This window comes from Parus major, chromosome 1 (genome assembly GCF_001522545.3).
Source record: "Parus major isolate Abel chromosome 1, Parus_major1.1, whole genome shotgun sequence".
Lineage (NCBI taxonomy): Eukaryota > Metazoa > Chordata > Aves > Passeriformes > Paridae > Parus > Parus major.
Window position 1 is genome coordinate 14,856,939 of NC_031768.1, and position 17,634 is coordinate 14,874,572.

A 17,634-nucleotide genomic window follows, 5' to 3' on the forward strand; every position below is an offset into this window, starting at 1 on the left:
TGCAGTCTCTGTGGTTAGTGGTTAGAAAATAATAATTTGCCTCTTCAAGAACCCTGAATAAACTATTTCTTTTCCAAATACTTCAAGCATGCCCATGCTAAAGTGTAGTGCACACTGCAGTCTGGACATACCTGAAGTATTTTACATTGTAAAAAATACTTGAGGTGGCTTTAAATGAACAAGTTCACATAGCAGAAACAGTCTTGAAGCAGCAGCAGGATATGCATTAAATGGAAAAGCTTGAATCATTCATAATTAACCTGAAATTCATCTTCCTGCCCAACTCTGCTGCAGGCATTGAGGGCTCTGAGTGTGGGCAGCATGAAGGTTGCTGTGTCTGAGCAGTGAAGTTCTGGCTCTGTTCTGGGAACAGGCTTTAAGGTGGTTCTCCACATGGGATGCTGGTTGCAAGTGTCAGCAAATCATGCATTTCCTTCAAACCCCAAATAAGAAATCACTGACTCACTAGATTCAACTTTGGGTTTTCTTATTAAAAACACAGGGCAGGGTGGGAGTGGAATGACCAGCTCCTGCCATTTTGGCCCTGATGACTTACAAAATAATTCTTAAGGAGCATGACGTCCCTCGTGGGCCAGGGAACAACGCAGGTGGAATTTAGAACCACTCCTTCCAGTGTTCCACTGTGTTTTGTGGAATTTGCTGCTACTCATCCCATCTGTTTGTCTTCAGATGAAGCAAAGGATAAAAGAACTTGTGTATTTATAGATACCAGCATTCTGGGTGTCAAGTACAGGGGGAGAGGGTTGTCTTTGTTCTTGAAATTTAATTTTATGATTGACATTCTCATTGACATTAAAACAGAAATGTTTTCTTTGATCATGCATGTTTTTTCAGTGGAAATTATAACTTCTATGAAATATTTTAGGTATTAAAAGTAAGATTGGAGTAAAATCTTGGTAGCAACCTGAATTGTGAGCATGTGCTCGATGCCTTCACTGTATCCTGGCATCTTTCATGAAAATATGCGCTGATGGATGTGTTTCCAGTTACTGATGTATGTACAGTAGGATTCATGCTAAACAAGATGAAGCCTTTTAAACCTTCTGTTACATTTTTTGTAGGCTTGAAAGAGAAGAGCAGAAAAGAAAGGCAGAAGAGGAAAGACTTCGTCTGGAAGAAGAAGCTCGTAAGAAGGAGGAGGAAAGAAAACGTGAAGAAGAGGCAGCTAGAAAAAAGGCAGAAGAGGAAGCCAGGAGAAGAGCTGAGGAAGAACAAATGCTAAAGGAAAAGCAAGAAAAAGAGCTCCAAGCCAAACTTGAGAAACAGGTAACATCTCAAACATAAATGTGAAATTTTTATACATGTAAAAAAATACTTCCTAATATTTGGTAGTCTGAAATAAGTAATGGCCCTAACATAATTTGCACATTTTGCTTAGAGGGAAGAAGCAGAAGTCAAAGCCCGTGAGGCAGCTGAACAACTTCGTCTTGAAAGGGAACAAATCATGCAGCAAATTGAGCAAGAAAGGCTGGAGCGGAAGAAGGTGGGTATTTGCATCTCAGGATAATTATTTCATTTCTTGTTAAACCCATAACCCAGGAAGCACCCAGTAATATCTACTAACAATAATCTGGAGGGATTAGAGGTGAATAGTTATGCCAGGTTTAGTATTTGTTACTTGCCTGTTAGGGGAATGTGGACATGGAAAATTTGTAACAAAGTGGAATTGCCTGAAGCAAATGACTTTCTTCTAGGCATTGAGCAAACACAGAGCCAGCCTCTACCTGAAAATGTAAATACCTGAGACAAACAAGGAATGGCATACCAAGGCAAATGTCAATTGCTGCCCAACCCAGGACATCACTAACTACTGAGAAACATGAGTGACTTTGTTCAAAACTTACTCAACAAAAGCTCTGTGTCATTAATTGAGAAAGTTTGTGATTAACAAGCAGCTTTTCCCCCACCTGGCTGTCTCTGGTTGCATTATGCAGAGGAGCAGGATCATCTGGCCACTGCTGCACACAGAAATGGCTGAAGGTGCATGAATTAGCTTTGTTTACAGCTGTGTGACAGGAAAAAGAACAGCTGCAGAACCCCATGAGCTTACAAAAGCTCATCTATCCATATATTTTAAACTGTTCACCACTGAACTGGAGGCATGTCGCAGTTGCAGATTAGACAATCAAACCAAGGTGTTTTACATCTCAAATAATTTCCTTTTTAATGAAGAACAAAGGAAAACAAAAGTATTTTAGGATAATGCCTTACACATTTCCAGCAAGAATAACTTCAGATATTTCATTTTGTTCTTCTATTTCAAAAAGGCTAACTATTTTTAAAGTAACCATTTGGAAATAATTGGAAAAGCAGCTAGATTAAAATAACCACTGTTGGTTTTATACAAATGTCTTGTTCCAGAACTGTGCATAACTCATAGCTGCCAACACCTGGTATTAAAAATACTTGTTTCTAAAGTGCATCTGTGCTGAGAAATTAATGTTCTGTAGGATCTGATAGGTTAAAACCAGCTGCAAGAGGGTTTTTGTCTTTTTTTTCTTTATTTTTCTTATTTGTTCTCCCTTTTCCAAGACAGGCAGAGAGGATGTCGTGACAGTAAAGACATGGTTGTCTTTTTTTCCCTTATCTCTTGTGTTACATATTCTGCCATCTCATCCTCAAATTTATTTTGATTTATAGAGAATAGATGAAATAATGAAGAGAACAAGGAAGAGTGAAACCCCAGAAATAAAGGTATGAAACAGTATGTGGTTGCAGGATTTTTTTGTTTCTTTTTATTATCATAGGTGGAAATTAAATTTTAGGGTAGTTCCATATTAGTAAGTCTGCTTAAGTACACTCTAGACCCACATTTTAGATGCATTTCAAACTGACAGTGACTGTTGCCGTGTCACAGTCACTGCTACAGAGACATAGCTTTTATGCAGCCTTTGCTGGTAGGATAATTGTCCCCCTCACTACCTAGCAAGGGGCAACAGCCTGTTCCTGCATGCTGGAGCTGTAATGTTTGCTGCTGATCTGTTGTCCTGCTTTGTACCAGCCAGTGAATTAGTTACTGAGCTCTCTTTGTTACGCCTGGCAGGAATGTGGGATTGAAAAGAAGGCAGTTGTGTCCAGCTAAGAAGTGACAGTCAGGTTTTCAATTAAAAAAAAAAAAAGCAAAGGGAAAAAAAGTCCTGTATTGCTGTTGATGGTCTTTGTCACCCTGTGGCCCTGGGCAGTCTCACAATTTTAGAGTCCAATTGCTTCCATGAAGGTTACAAGTCCTCCCTCTAATACAGCTAAAACATTATTTGATTTCAGAAGGAAGAGCCAAAACTGGAGATCCCATCAACTTTGAATGTGGAAAAGCAACCAAAGGCCCTTGTTCTCAACCAGCCAGGTAAAAATTGCCATATTTTTCTGACCTATTTTCACAGTTGAATATCTTCAGATTTCTTTGATCTGAGGCAGAGAACTGTATTATCATAAGTTCTTTGCTTTCATCTCAAAAAGAACAGCTACATTTGCATCAGTGACAAATGGAGACAGTTTTGCTTTGCCACTTAAGCAAAAGCAGAATAAAGTTTCTCCTCCATTTTAATACCTGATGTTGCATTTTTGTAAATGAAAAGTTCTAATTTGTCAATATGTTTCATTGCTGCAACCTACCTTCAAAATTTTTAAGTAGAAATTTTTTGCACAGAACCAAGCTTTTTGTAGTATGATTCTAAATCCTACATTTAATTCAACTTCATTTAAAAAAAGCCTATGTATTTAAGGACTTTTAAATAAAATATACATATCTGACATTTATCTATGTTTTGTTTACTTCCCCAGGCTAGGGTTTTTAGTACATGACATAAAAGATAAAACATGCTCTTCCTGTTTCCTCAAATTTAAAAGATGTAGCATAAGGAACAGTTTTGGAGTGGAATAGAGGAATGACAGTAGAGTATGATGAGTCATACTGCATTGTCAGTCTTCCTTTCTACACAATCTATAACTTAAAACTATTTAAATAACAAAGTTTCTATTGTCATAATTTCTAACTTTCTTTTACAGAGATCAATGGATTGGCAACCTGCCTAAAAAATAAAAGCTTAGAAAGTGCTGCTTCTGTAATCCCTTCCCAAGATGTAGTTGCTAATGGACTGAAGTCAGTAGCAGGACTTATTCAGCTGGAAGCTGTTGATGGGAAATCTAACAGCATGGAAGATTCAACAGATGAGGTTCAGTCCATGGATGTGAGGTACAGACTGGATCTACCAACAGGGTTGTGGAATTCCTATGAGACACAGGATTTGGGGTTTTGTTTGTTAATACTTTACTACTTTCCTTCTCATGTGCCCCCCACAGTGGCAGCTGGGTGTGCACTTGGGTGTGTTCTGCTCCTGCTAGGATGCTCCTGGGTTTTTACACACAAGCCACAGAACCTCATCTCACATATCTGGGGGAGGGAACTCTGAAATTCTTCCACAGTCCTTATTTACGGATTCCATGCAAGTTTGCCCAAACCTTTCAGACATTTTTGTGAAAGCAGCTACTGCAGATATTGTTCTGATGTCACCATTTTTTAATTTGGCTGCAAAGCTGTGGTGCATGAGCATTTCTGTTTCCATACAAACAGAACAATGAAAATCATGGATTTAGAATTTTAAGTACTTAACAAGTAGAAATGCACAGAAATCAGTAAATAACTTTATGGTTTTAAATATACTGAATTTTGCATGGGTCTTGGGTCTTCAAAGAGACAAGAGCAGTTGTTGGTTGTTGTAGAGTTCTTATTGTATGAATACATCAATCTTGAAGGCAAAAAGTTCAGAGTATTAAAGTCTGTGTTAAAAGCTTTCTGGCATAGAGTCCCAATATTCCGAGCAGAAGCAGCTTCCCCACCTTTTTTTCTTCTTCCCCCGCCCCCAATACAGGAGGATTTTGTTCATAAATCAGCTAAAAACACAATTCTAAAACAGTCTTCCTACACTAATCTGAGCTGAATTCTAATGTGCAAAAGTAGTGTCAGTTCTTACCCAAAATCTACTCGTATATTTCTGTCTGTTCATGCAAATAGTTCTGTCTATTCTGTCTAGAAATGCAAGCAATGTTCTGCTATGTTTTCGTTATGTCTGGAGCTACGTTAATTTTGTAAAAGGTAATGCTACTGAACTTTCAACTAGGCTTTAGGGCTTTTTACTAAATAACTCAGTCTCTTAAGGCACTTAAGATATATTTCTACTTACTTAAAACTAGAACTTACACTCCTGCTTCATGTCTGTGTGCCATAATATATTTCAGTTTCTCTAAAGGCTCCAATTCAATCCCTGCCTTCCCTTCTCTCTCTGAGGGACTCAAAGAGGCTTCTATTTCATGCATTCCAACATAAATACTCTCACATTTTGATGGATGTGCAGAAAAGAAATATTTTTAATTTATATTTTTTTAATTTACATATTTGTATATTTAGGCAGTTAATTTAAGGCTGCTAAGTCAAAACTAGGTTTGAATTTTAAACATGGAATTTTTATACTGTTCTCTCTTTATCAGTAAGCCAGTTGAACCTCTCATGCCTTCTCAGTATTTCCAGCAAATATGTATAAATATATAGAAAACGCCCTGCTGGGACTGACCAGAAGACCGTGTAGCCCATTATTTGGTCTTGGAGAATATGAGTAAGAAAAACTAGTGAGGGAGAGGACCTGAGCCTATCACCTATCACCAAGATCACTGAAGTGTAGCCTTAGGGATATTGAGGGTGCAAGTCTGCCTTGGCCTTTTAAGTGGCCACTGACTGAGTGTTGCCTATGAGTTGATCCCACTCTTTTTTTCTTTCCAGCTGATGTTTGTGTCTAGGACCTCACCTGGAAGCAGTCTGTACAGTACAGTCTCCATTACAGTATATTGGGTAGATTATGTTCTTTGATCCCTGTTAAACCCAGTTTTTTATTGGTGGCATTGGACACTCCTTACATTTTTTTTGTTGTAGAATTCCGTGTGTAATGGTTTTGCCTCGACTCATTCACCACCACATCATGGTTTTAAAAATGTCTGTGAAAGCCTTCCTCTGCTTTCTCTTCTCCAAACTAAAGTGCACTAGCCTTGATAGTCTCAGTAAAGCAGCTGGTTGCAGCATTTCTTAAGTTTCATTATGAGATTTGTGTGTCTTAAGAAGGTCTTGAGAAATAACATTAAGATTTGAAATGTATGTGCTTTAAGTGTTTGCAGGATCAGGAGAGTAATGTGAAGGATGCAATAAACACTTAGGTAAAGGAATGGTGCAGGGACTGAAATGATCTGTAAACTCAGTTCAGTAAACTATCAGACATGTCCATTTAGGAGATGAGTGCTCATGTTACACAGCTACCACAAACCTTAATCATTAAAGGATATAGGTTAGGTATGACCTTACATCCTTTTTTCTTTGTATTAGGACATTCTCTAGGTAAAAGCTTGCTGGAGCTGTCTTGAGTGGTAGTTTCTGAACAGTCAGAGGTTTAATTTGATTGTTGTTTAATGAGAAGTTACACACCTCTTACTCTGTGTCTTTCTTCCTTTATCTTTCATATAGCCCAGTTTCAAAAGAAGAACTTATCTCTATCCCTGAATATTCACCCATGAATGAACTCATGCCAGGTGTTTCTTTGGACCAAAACGGAACAAGTAATGCCAAGGCTCTTGAAGACCTCTTGGATTTCACAGGCCAAGCTACCTACTCCAAGATGTCCAGTGATACCCTTAGCCTAGATGACTGTAACAAAAACTTGATTGAGGGATTTAACAGCCCGGGACAGGAAAATACACTTAATTCTATCTGTTGACAGCCTCGCTTTTCAGCAGAACGGATTCAGGTATAGTATTGTGATAAACATCTTAGGTATGACAAATTGCTGTGATTACTTACTATCTTCCCAGGATTATTGCAGCAGTTGTATACACCAGTGTGGAGAGAGAAAGAAAGCTGTTCTCCTAGGTATTTGAACATAATCTTTGAGATTTGCAGCTGCCTGTAAATTTGCATCATATGCAAACTGACTGTATCATAGCAACCACAAGTATCTGGTAAATGGAAACATTTCCTTTAGACATCCAGAATTTCTTCATTAATAGGGTACCTTTATGGTAGTTATTGCTGCTGCTTACCATTTTCTGCTGCTATAAAACTTGCAGTGTAGAATCACATACCCTGAAAAGCCAGCATAGTAAAAACCCATAGTAGGCAGGTCTTTTGGAAGAGTATGTTCTCTAAATTACATACCTGAGGTCATCTAACTTGTACAGTTAAGTTGATATTCTTCTCTCTTTTTAATTGACAGAGGTAACAATTTCTGGAGGATATATATCCCTGTGATGCTACTGGCAGTAAAATATGAGCTTGTCATATGAAAAAGCTTCTGCAGTCCTCAAACACTGGAACACTGGATTTCAAATAATCAGAGCTGAATATAACTTGTCTTCCCAGGGAATATGTTGAATAACTGGCTGCTTTTGGTAGAAACCAATGATCTAGAGCCTTGATGTTTCAGGGAAGACGGAGTGTGCATTAGAATTTGAGCTTTAGCTGCTAATAAAGCACTTATTTCTTCTTTAATTTAAAATTCATCTCAACACTTCACTGTGATTTTTACCTGTGCATTTTATTTTTAAATAATTCTTTCCTAAGCTTGATCATACATCCATTTAGACATCTTTTTTCTTGTAAATAATGATGGGGTTTTCCCACAGTGCATTGAAACAAAATAATATACTGTACTTTAGTTTTGTGCCTATCTTTTTTTGTCTTTAATAAGGAGTTATTGGCAACTTTTATGAGGTGTGTAATTCAAAACTGTAGCTGAAGAGGCTTGAAAAACATATAACTGCTGGAATCAAAAGAGCCTTCTTAATGACTGTGGAGTGTGGGAACTATCCCTTTAAGATTATGTTGACAGTTTTAGTCACTAGTGGCACTTACCAGTTAATATTAATTAGTCTGGGAGCAGCTATCAACTGTGTTTAAAATCATATTTGTGTAACACTTGTAAGCAAACTAGGCAAAATGCCAAGTGTAACCCTTTAATATATATGTAGTATAGCTGTAGTAGATCCGAGTGAGTGATGAGGAGGGTGACACATTAACCTTTAAATACACTTGATTGATACCAGCGGGCTTTCTATCACACAGAGAAGTTATTTTGTCTTCCTGTAGCTTAAACAAAATGGGATTGGGTCAGCAGCAAAACAATATGTGTGTGTCAGAAACACAAAGGCCAAAATGCATGCCGGGAACACTGGGGGCCCTTAATGTTGTGTAAACATCTGTATGGAACAGTCCACATCAAGATGTACAAGGTCGGGACGTCATGTGCCATACAGTGTTAACTTCATTTCTGTTGGTAAACCTTTATGCTAGATCAGGTGCTGCTTTGAGGACATTTTGTCCTGTCCCTTATAAGAATAAATTATAAATGTAACTCTCTTTGGACACTAACACAAAAGACATAAAAACTTAGGGGGAGGGGGTGTTTTGCTTTTTTTGCTTTTTTTTCCCACGTGTGAGAGTTCACAGCGTAGAACACGTACTCTCAGTTGTAGCACCATTCTTGTGCTCTTAAAACTCAGCAGTGGGAAAGTAACCAGTGACATGATGTGCAATGCCTAAAGAAATCATACTTACAACAACCCAGCTCTATTTATGTTAGTGTACTTCAAAGAAACTTTCTTTTGACTGTGCAGTAAGCTGTAGCATGGTACTGTGTCTTCCAAATAAGTCCTTCATCTATTTCCTAAATAATAAACAAACAGAAACAGTTTGTTTTGCTGTAATACATTGTGTTTGACAAATGTCATATTATATTTTATTATGGTGTCATTGTATAACCTGTAGATTTCTGTACTTGCATGACCTGTATAGCATGTAAAAAGGTGAAATACATTTTCATTTATGAATCTGACTTGTTTCTTATCACTTTTTATTCCCATATTTATTGTATGTTAATTTGTTCTGAGGTATTTTCTGAAGGAGGGTATCATACTGAGTGAAGGGGTGGTTGTCTAAACCTCAGAATATTTCACCATTGTTCCCATTGCCGTATATTCATTTGCTTTCTGAGGGTCCTGCCAATACACTGAGGAAGTGCAGGCTGGTGCCAAAGAACCTTAAGGTGAGGACTCCTAATTGTGGCATCCAGAGGGCTGGTGACAGCATAGGGGCCAGTTTGCAGCCCCAGCCTCTGCTGTCTGGCAAAGAAAATAAGCAAAAGAAAACTTGAGACACTGTTCTGTTTAGTGTGCAAGAGTTGTTCTGTAAGAGTACCTGTGACACAAATGCTGAACTTCTCTTGGAGCTATGTGCACACACTGCTGCTTGGAAAGTGACCAGCCTGGAGCTGCTGACAGTTCTCTAGTGAAATGCTGAGGGGAAATTTTTTTAATATATTTTTTTAAATCATCCCTTCAATCAAAATTGCAAATGAGACAATCTGTTTATATGATGAGGTATATTAATACTTTCCATGGTGACAGTTCATTTCATTTGTATTGACTCCTGAAACATTCGTGTTATTTGTCCACTCAATTATTTACTGAGATTGAAGGAAACAAGATGAGTATTGGTGAAGAAATTGCATATTTACCTTTATTTTTGCTTTCAGATGTAACTTTTCAAATTTGTCTGTGTATCTGGAGAAGGTACTGTCAGCTGATGAGTTAAATTGCTTCTTTTTGCTTTTAATGATGTAACTTCTTCATAGCAGCACCATACCAGTGTTTGCTGTTGTGAATCAAGACTGTGCAGTGAGATTTACTTTGAATTTTTCAGTGCTCTTGCAACTGCAGTGAAGGATCACTAGTGATTTACAGAAGTCCTTGATAGAGCTTTTCTGCTGTTATTTTATATCACTAAGTTTCTAATAGACAAATAACACCTGTGAGGTAACTGGGATCACAGTAGCTTTCTGACTAGGTTCAACACTTTCCATGGTGCCCTGGGAAATGGCACCCAGAGCTTGCCTTGGACCTCCTGTCTCCCCAGGAGTTAAATTCAAAATTTCGGTGAAGGGTGGATCTGGATCCCCAGGCTGTATTTTCATCTGGTGATGAACAGCTAGAAGCAGGGGGAATCATCCTCTCTCTCCTTTAATTATACAAATGAGGTGTGTGCAGAAAGCTGCAGAAATAGCAGATTGCTACTCTGGCCGGCAGGGTGGAGATCTTCCCTCTGTCATAAAGAGAGCAGCACATTTCTGTGCTTCCCACCCCACCTCAGTCCCAGCTTGCAGTCACAGCATCTGCAGCTCAAGTGTCCCTGCCACCAGCCCACTCCTGTTCCAGGCATGGTCAGTGTGGCACTGCAGCTCTTCTACTGCCCAAGGTAGCATGGTGCCTTTTGGCATTGATCGCGCTGCTTGGGAGAAGCCTGAGGTCCCAGGATAACTGGGCTTCAATGCTGCACAGCAGCCTGGAAACACCAGGAGACATCCTTCCCATTAAGGTTTAAACTGTATTAAAGTAGTTCAATATTCAAGAGCTGAAATAGGTAGTTCAATATTCAAGAGCTGAAATCTAGACTGAGGTTTGTATCTTGTTTTCTCTAAGCCTGGCCTGTGTCCTGCACAAGAAGGGAGACTGTCCTGTAAATGGCACAAATGAATCAGTGGTAATATGCTGCTCCTTTTTCTGATTTAGTGACCTGTGAGATCTCTGCCTTCTCCTCCCTCCCTATTTAAGAACAAGGTAGAAACTGAAAAAGTCTCTTCATTTGCTTTCATTTCAGGGTAATGTCATTCAGGCTGTTGTTTGCCTCCAAAACCAGCGTGAAGAGTGGTGGTTCACCTATACTGCCACTGTTGTCACAGAGAGACCTAAAGGGCAGTTATCTAACACTGGGGATGCTGATTTTCAGTATCAATATTAAATGCTGAAAAGTGTATTATTATTGCTGAGTCACTGTACTAAAATCTGGAAAATATATTGTATGTTTTGACTGAATGCAATTTTCTCTGGATTTTCTTTTTAATCTTCAAGAAAACAGATTTTAAATTCAGTCTCTCCAGAATACATACTTTAAAAATAACAGAAAGCTTAAAATATTCAGATGCATTTCTGTTGTTTCTGTTAGTGCAATAATACCAGTCCAGAACACCATGAGCCAGAATGTTCATTTTTTTATCCCATCATTTGTCTCATCCTTTGATGTCCGACAGCTGAAGAGTAAGTGATGCTGTTCACTCCAATTTAACATGTCTGCTGAAGCATGTGAAATGGAAAAGTCCTTAAAACTGCAGGCAGAAACTCTTTAGAGAAATTACATTTAAGTTTTTAAAATAATTACCTAAAGTATAAGAAAATGGTTTCTTGATTACCAGAATTTTAGATACCTGTTTTCTTCCCAGTAGCCTTGTTTGCTCTGTAGCTTGTATATGTTTTATAGCATTTTGATAATTCAAGACTGAGCTTAGTAATGTTTTTAAACTAGTAGGTTTGATGATTACCTGAGGCCTGCATTTTTCAGGATCAGAATAGAGGCTCTGGAAGATACATGTCATGTTCACTTGGGAGCTTTACAAAAATAGATGTGTATCCTTGTTATAATAGCCTTAATGATTTCCAAAGAAAAAACAACTATGATGCACAGGAGATACAAGGAATAGAAGGAGCAGTAAGCAATGGACTGCATGCTCTAGGAAGTCCTATCTCTAAGAATAAGTTTTCAAAATAGTTACATAAATAGCTTAAACCAGCAGCTTTGCATATCACTTTAGATCTTGCTGTGCCTACAAAAAATAACTTGAAGTCCACTGCAATTGTTGGTGATTGACGTTGTACAATAATGGACCCAAGGACATAAAATGGCATAGCTGAAGAAAAAAATTAATGTGTGTAAGAGGTGTTCAGAATCAGGGAAATTACTCTCTCACTATCTTATGTTTTTTCTGGAAGTAATAATCCCTCTCACCAAATTCAGTAAGCATGATCAGGGCAATACCTGTAACATCATATTAACGTGCACGCACATCCCTTTTCAGAGTAGCCTCTCCTTTAAAATACATATGGCAGCGTTATCTGAAATATCATTTTTAGCACCTTAAATATGCAAAGCTGTGGGGGTTTATGGCACTAAATTCTATGGAGTAACTTCTAATTTTCCTGGTGTGAAATCTCAATCAGGAATAATTTTCTTTTTTTTTTAATTTTTCTTAAACCTCTTATCAGTTTAAATACAGAAATTCAAAAGAATACAAATTCTGGCCATTGCCTGCTGAAATGGGTTTGTTCTCTCAGTTCCTGGACAAAGGCTGTCTGCACCACAGCTGGCAGAGAAACCCAAGTTCAAGGAGGCTTTCAAAGACTACTGTGTGCAGTAGTGTGTCAGGAACAGCACTGAAACCCTGCCAGCATGGGCAACAGCTACAGTCCTGGTCAGACATGGCTAAAACTTCCCCAGCTGAAGAGTAGATCAGAAGTTCTTCCCTTTTGGCATGCAACGTTTGTGTTTCTAACCTACAGTTTTACAAGGTTAATTTATGGCAATGTTCTTGCACCAGTGTTGGGCTTTAGGGCAGGTGTCTTGTAGCAAATGAAACTGCTGGTGGATTTAGCAAATAAATGAGCTGATGAATGGCTGAAGGTCACAGTCACTGAAGAATGCTAAGACATTTTGCACATATTTACTACCACATAATTACTATTAAAATTCCTAAGGCAAATCAGTATCAGTCATGCCCACAGTGTTGTCTCAAGCTGGACATTTTGAAATTTTCTCTCTCCTCAGTCAGACTTTCATCCTGCTGTTTTACTGCAATTTCTGCTTCTGTCATCTTTCCAAGACCTGGCTCTTGCACAAGCAAAGCATTGCAGCCTTTTTGTGCCTCTGCCTTCCTCCTCAAATTCATCTGCTGTAGCCTCTTGGATGATAAGCTCAAAGCCTTTGTTTTTCAAATCCTCTTACTGCATTTATGTCACACATTGGTATTAGTTCATACACTGAGATTGTTTTCACTGGTATTTTGCCAAAGCCCTGCCAAGTTCACATGGACTGCATGCCCAGCAGCAATGGCACATTTTCATGTGTTGTTACAGGAAAGCCATGATAACCTTATAAATAAAACACTGGCTTTGTTACATCATGAGAGCCTGGGCTTGCTGGAGGCTCTCTTTGAAGAGTAATTTGGTGATACTATCAGAGCCAAGTCATGCAGTTAGTCATCCTCACACATTCCTTCAGGTTTTAATTAAACAATTATTTTCCAGCGTTCCTTAAATTTCAAGGCTAAAAAATGTAGGATATATTTCCTCAATGAAGGAGGGAGTCGTTACCTGTTGCTTTGAGCCTAGACTGAAAAAAGTATCATAGTTCCACAGAAAACTGTTAAAGAAAGTTCTTATGACTGAGTTTGGGGTTTATTGCTTCATTCTAGAACAAATTCTTGTCTTGCCTGTATGAGGTATTACAGAGTTGAAGTTCCTTTGACAAATAACCTCAGCAATTGACTTAAACCCCAGTGTCTAATTTTTATAAATTAAGAGAGAGAGCTGATGATCCCTTGCTGGGAACTTAGAGGTTTAGCTAATTTTGTTCCACTGAATTGTTGAAATTTTTTTTTTTTTTATTACTACCATTAGAAGAAGCAAATGACCAACATGCCTGCAAAGAATTAGGCTGCTCATTTTCATTTCTTAACAGGAGATGCACTTTGTGGTTTGGTGAAAGCATTTTGATAAAAAAGTGCCTGATTGTGCTAAGGGGTATAGAAGGGTGAGAGGCAGAAGAAGATAACATGAATGTGAAACTCCTTCAAAAGCAGAAATCCTAGTAATGAAGCCATGCAAACCTACTCAGGAGCCATAACAAGACAGTCAAGTACAAAAGTAACCATTTCCCTTCAGGTATTATGAGAAGTTGCCTGGTTAACCATGATTTAACCACGGATAGCAGTTCTTGACAATAGATCAAGATCATCTTGTGGGGTGCTGAATCCACCAGACCCTCTCTCACTGTTCCAAGATGCTTCTTCCCTTTTAACTGTCACCATCTACAGGCTCTGTCTGGAGACACCAAAATTAATTGTGTATGACAACCAAGCCAAACCACTCCTACAGCAAGATTTTAATTTCATTTATCTGGTGCACCTCAGTGGAGAGCAGGTTTTCAGTGGCAGCTGCTATGGTGGTCACACCTGGCATTGCAGGAAAGTCCAGGTGACTGGGGAGCACATTCCTGTGCTCTGTGCCTGACCTTGCCAACGATCAAGGAGATGTTTTATTTTTTTTTTTTAAATTAGCATAATATGGTTCAGCAAAGGTCAGTGCCAAGAGTAACATTTTATGTGGAAAAAGAAATCCCTCCTTGAAAGAACAGATCCATAAGATCTGTCTGCTGTCAAGGGCTAGTTCCTGCTTTTGAATTTTAGGTAACTTCTATTCATCATTTCCAAGTATTTAGCATGCAAACCACAGTTGTGCTCTTTCCAAAGGGAATGTTTACTAAATTAAGCATTAAAGGAATATGAAAGAGATTCTCTATTCTAATGATACTTAATTAGAAATAAAACATGGAAATAGATTAAAATAATTAGTCTTAATAAGCAGTAATTGCCAAGTCTTGTGCAATAGAATAGCCTTCCCAATTTAGAGGTAGAATAATGATGCTGTGGAGCTACTAATAGACACTGATTTAAATATTAATTTAACTTGTAAAGTATGTATGTTGTTTTTTACTTTGACTACATGATCCTAACCACAGAGATCCTTACTATCCACATAGTGCTTACTATCCATCAGGATAGTATCCATCCTAAAATCTATAAATATGTTGGATCAAGACCATCTGCAGCAACGTCAAGTAAATAGGTTGAAAATGAAATTTGATAATTGATGTCATGTAGAAGTTTTCCCTATGCACACAGAGGCTGTCTGTCTGTACTGTGAGCTCAGTTTTGTTTCAAATCTGCTTAGATTTAAGTCTCAGTGCAGAGGTCACCCCTACATGCAGAGGTCAGGCAAACCATTACATCAGCTGAAGCAGGGAATAAAACAAATTTTTTTACTGTTGGTTCGACTTTCTGAATCTTGATAATGAAAAGGTGGCTGCCTACACAGTGATTATCCCATATATTGCCATATATGTCAAACTGGGACTGCACCTATCTGGCATATACCAGATAAGATACTACCCTATCTGCACCTACCCAGGTTTTTTGAGAAAGTGCAGATCAGTGGCATCTCTCTGCTTCAGTCTCACTTTCTCCATCTAAACCTCACTGAGGCAGTTCTTATCCTGAATTTCTATTAACAAAAATTCCAGCATACCAAAGAGGAAGCAAGTGTTGTTTGGTGCTGCTTGCCACTGTAATTCTGTGTCCTATGAGTCAGTAAATCTTCTGCAGTCCATTTTAATTGGGAAAATGCTACAACTAAGTTAAGAAAGAATCTTATAGTTTTATACGAGCATTTCAAACTCGTATAGTTTTATACGAGCATTTCAAACTCGTATAGTTTTATACGAGTTTTGGTGAATGCAGGAAAATTTTTTATACAGCAATCATGGATTTCCATGTATATGAGTCCACAGAGAACTGAGCAGGATCCTGTGGACAAAGACAGCAAATGGATTGATACTTGTGAGAAGGGATCCCTCAGTCCCACTTGCAGCCCCCAGGCTTGAGAAGACAGAAAATTGAGGATAATGCACTGCTGAAAGATAAGTCCTATAAAGGAGGACAGGAGGACATCAGCAGCTAAAGTCCAAAGGACAGCCAAAGTCAGCTCATACTGGTCTCCAGAATATAGGGAAGCTGAGACCATCCCTTTGAGGAGGCCAAGAGTAAGCAACCCTTCCTTTCCACTCTCTATTCAGTGAATATAACTTCACCCTGTTTAGGCCATGGCTTGATGACACGAACTATGAACTATGGTTCTTGGCTACAGCAAAAATGTCAAGACTGTGTAACACAGTGTGATGAGTCTGGTTCTTTTTTTTTTTTTTTTTTCTTAAATTAAATTGTTTTTAAAAAAAAAGTTGACAAGGTTTACTTGGTAGGCTTTACACAAGATCAGATATCACCTGCCTTTGCAGTTGTAATGATACTGTATCAGGTATCACCTGTCTTCCTTTAGCTACTGTAAGAATACAAAACCAAGCATCAAAATCATCCTTGGGCTAAAACAGAATAGTGTGCCTGCGTCTGTGCTGAATCAAATTTATATTAAGGAGTTGATCTGACAAAGCACCAATGTAGTATTCAAGATCCTTGACCAACAGCCTTGGATACCAATGCAATCTAAATAGCATCAGTGTCTCCTTGGTTTTGTGTGATCTATAAATCTATTTCTGAGTGGTTTTCAGCCATAAGAAGATACTTTGTTTTGAAAGGATTACAGTATGTTCTGTGTGTGATTCTGTTGTTTACAGCTCCTGAAGGAAAAACTGACACCAAACCTGTTGGGCCTGCTGACTATCAGGACTGGCAATCGAAGGAATTAATGTATCCCAGCAGCCTAAAGAGCCTTCATGTCACTGGGACTGATCTGATCCCAGGCAAGGAGCCATCCTGTAGTGTGTGTTCTGAGGGGAACTCCAGGAACTTGCAAAAAGTCTTGCAGAGCACTACCTGACACCTTGCGAGGCACATGGGACAAGGGAGCCACGGCTGCCTCACCTGCAGGCTGGGGGCAGCCCCATGGTGGCTGCAGCTGCAGGGTTGGACCTGTCTGGCCTCGGGGAATCTTTGGTCCAGCCTTTCCTGCCTGATCCACTACAGTGCAGCCAAGACCAGTGAAAGGGCCAGGACTGTGATGCCTGCCCAGCAAACCCAGGTTCATGGGGCCTGCCCCACTCCTGCCATCCCTGGCCCTGTGCAGGAGCTGCCATCTGTTCCTTGGGCACAAGGGGCAGTGAGAAGTGTCCCAGAACCACTGAGTATTCTGAGCTGGAAGGGACCCAGAAGAACTGAGTCTAACTCTTAGCTCTGCCCAGGACAGCCCCAACAACCACACCATGCGCCTGAGAGCATTGTCCGAAAGCTTGAACTCTGGCAGGCTTGGTGCTGCGATCATTTCCCTAGGGAGCCTGTTCTAGTACCCAACCACTCTCTAGATGAAGAACCTTTTCCTGATATCCAACCTAAACCTTTCCTGACACAACTTCAGGTCATTCCTTTGGGTTCTGTCACTGGTCACTACAGACAGGAGATCAGTGCCTGACCCTGCACTTCCCCTCACGACGAAGTGGTAGACCATGAGATTTCCTCCAGGTTGAACAAGCCAAATTAGCTGAGCCACTTCTTAAATAGTTTCTCCTCTAGCACTCGAAGTAAGGCCGCCCCTGAGCAGAGCAGGACAATCCCCTCCCTGTCCTGGCTGGCGATGCTGTCCATGCTGCGTCCCAGGGCGCGGCTGAGCTTCCTGGCTGCCCGTGACACGGAAGGGCTCTACTTCCCACAGGGCATTCCAGGTGAGGGACTGCTCGGAATTCAACACCCGGGAAGGGTCAGCGCACCCCGTCCTCTGCGCTACCGCGGCCGGGAACCAGCGGGCGGGAGACAGCTGCCCAGCCCGAGCAGGAAAGCCCGACTCCAGGCGGCACGCCGAGGCTCCGGCTAAGGGGCCCCGGTCTGAGAGGGGCGGTCAGGGGGCGGTGCCGGAGCCGCCCCCGCCCGGCCCCGCCCGGCCCTCCCCTTCCGGGCCGCCCCCCGCCCGCCC

At 39.9% G+C, this 17,634-nt stretch overlaps 1 protein-coding gene across 5 annotated transcripts in view; it reads left to right on the plus strand.

Annotated features, from left to right (window-relative positions):
• MAP7D2 (MAP7 domain containing 2) overlaps window positions 1–8,888 on the plus strand; it is an 82,725-nt gene extending 73,837 nt beyond the window's left edge. For all 5 annotated transcript variants that reach the window (XM_015640061.3, XM_015640029.1, XM_019008052.1 and 2 more), the window contains 7 exons: window positions 1,083–1,287; window positions 1,400–1,504; window positions 2,662–2,715; window positions 3,286–3,364; window positions 4,027–4,213; window positions 6,527–6,806; window positions 7,272–8,888. In XM_015640061.3, coding sequence (XP_015495547.1) covers window positions 1,083–1,287; window positions 1,400–1,504; window positions 2,662–2,715; window positions 3,286–3,364; window positions 4,027–4,213; window positions 6,527–6,776 — 880 coding nt within the window. In that variant the 3' untranslated portion in view covers window positions 6,777–6,806; window positions 7,272–8,888. The remainder of the gene's footprint in view (window positions 1–1,082; window positions 1,288–1,399; window positions 1,505–2,661; window positions 2,716–3,285; window positions 3,365–4,026; window positions 4,214–6,526; window positions 6,807–7,271) is intronic.
• The last annotated feature ends 8,746 nt before the right edge of the window (window positions 8,889–17,634 follow it).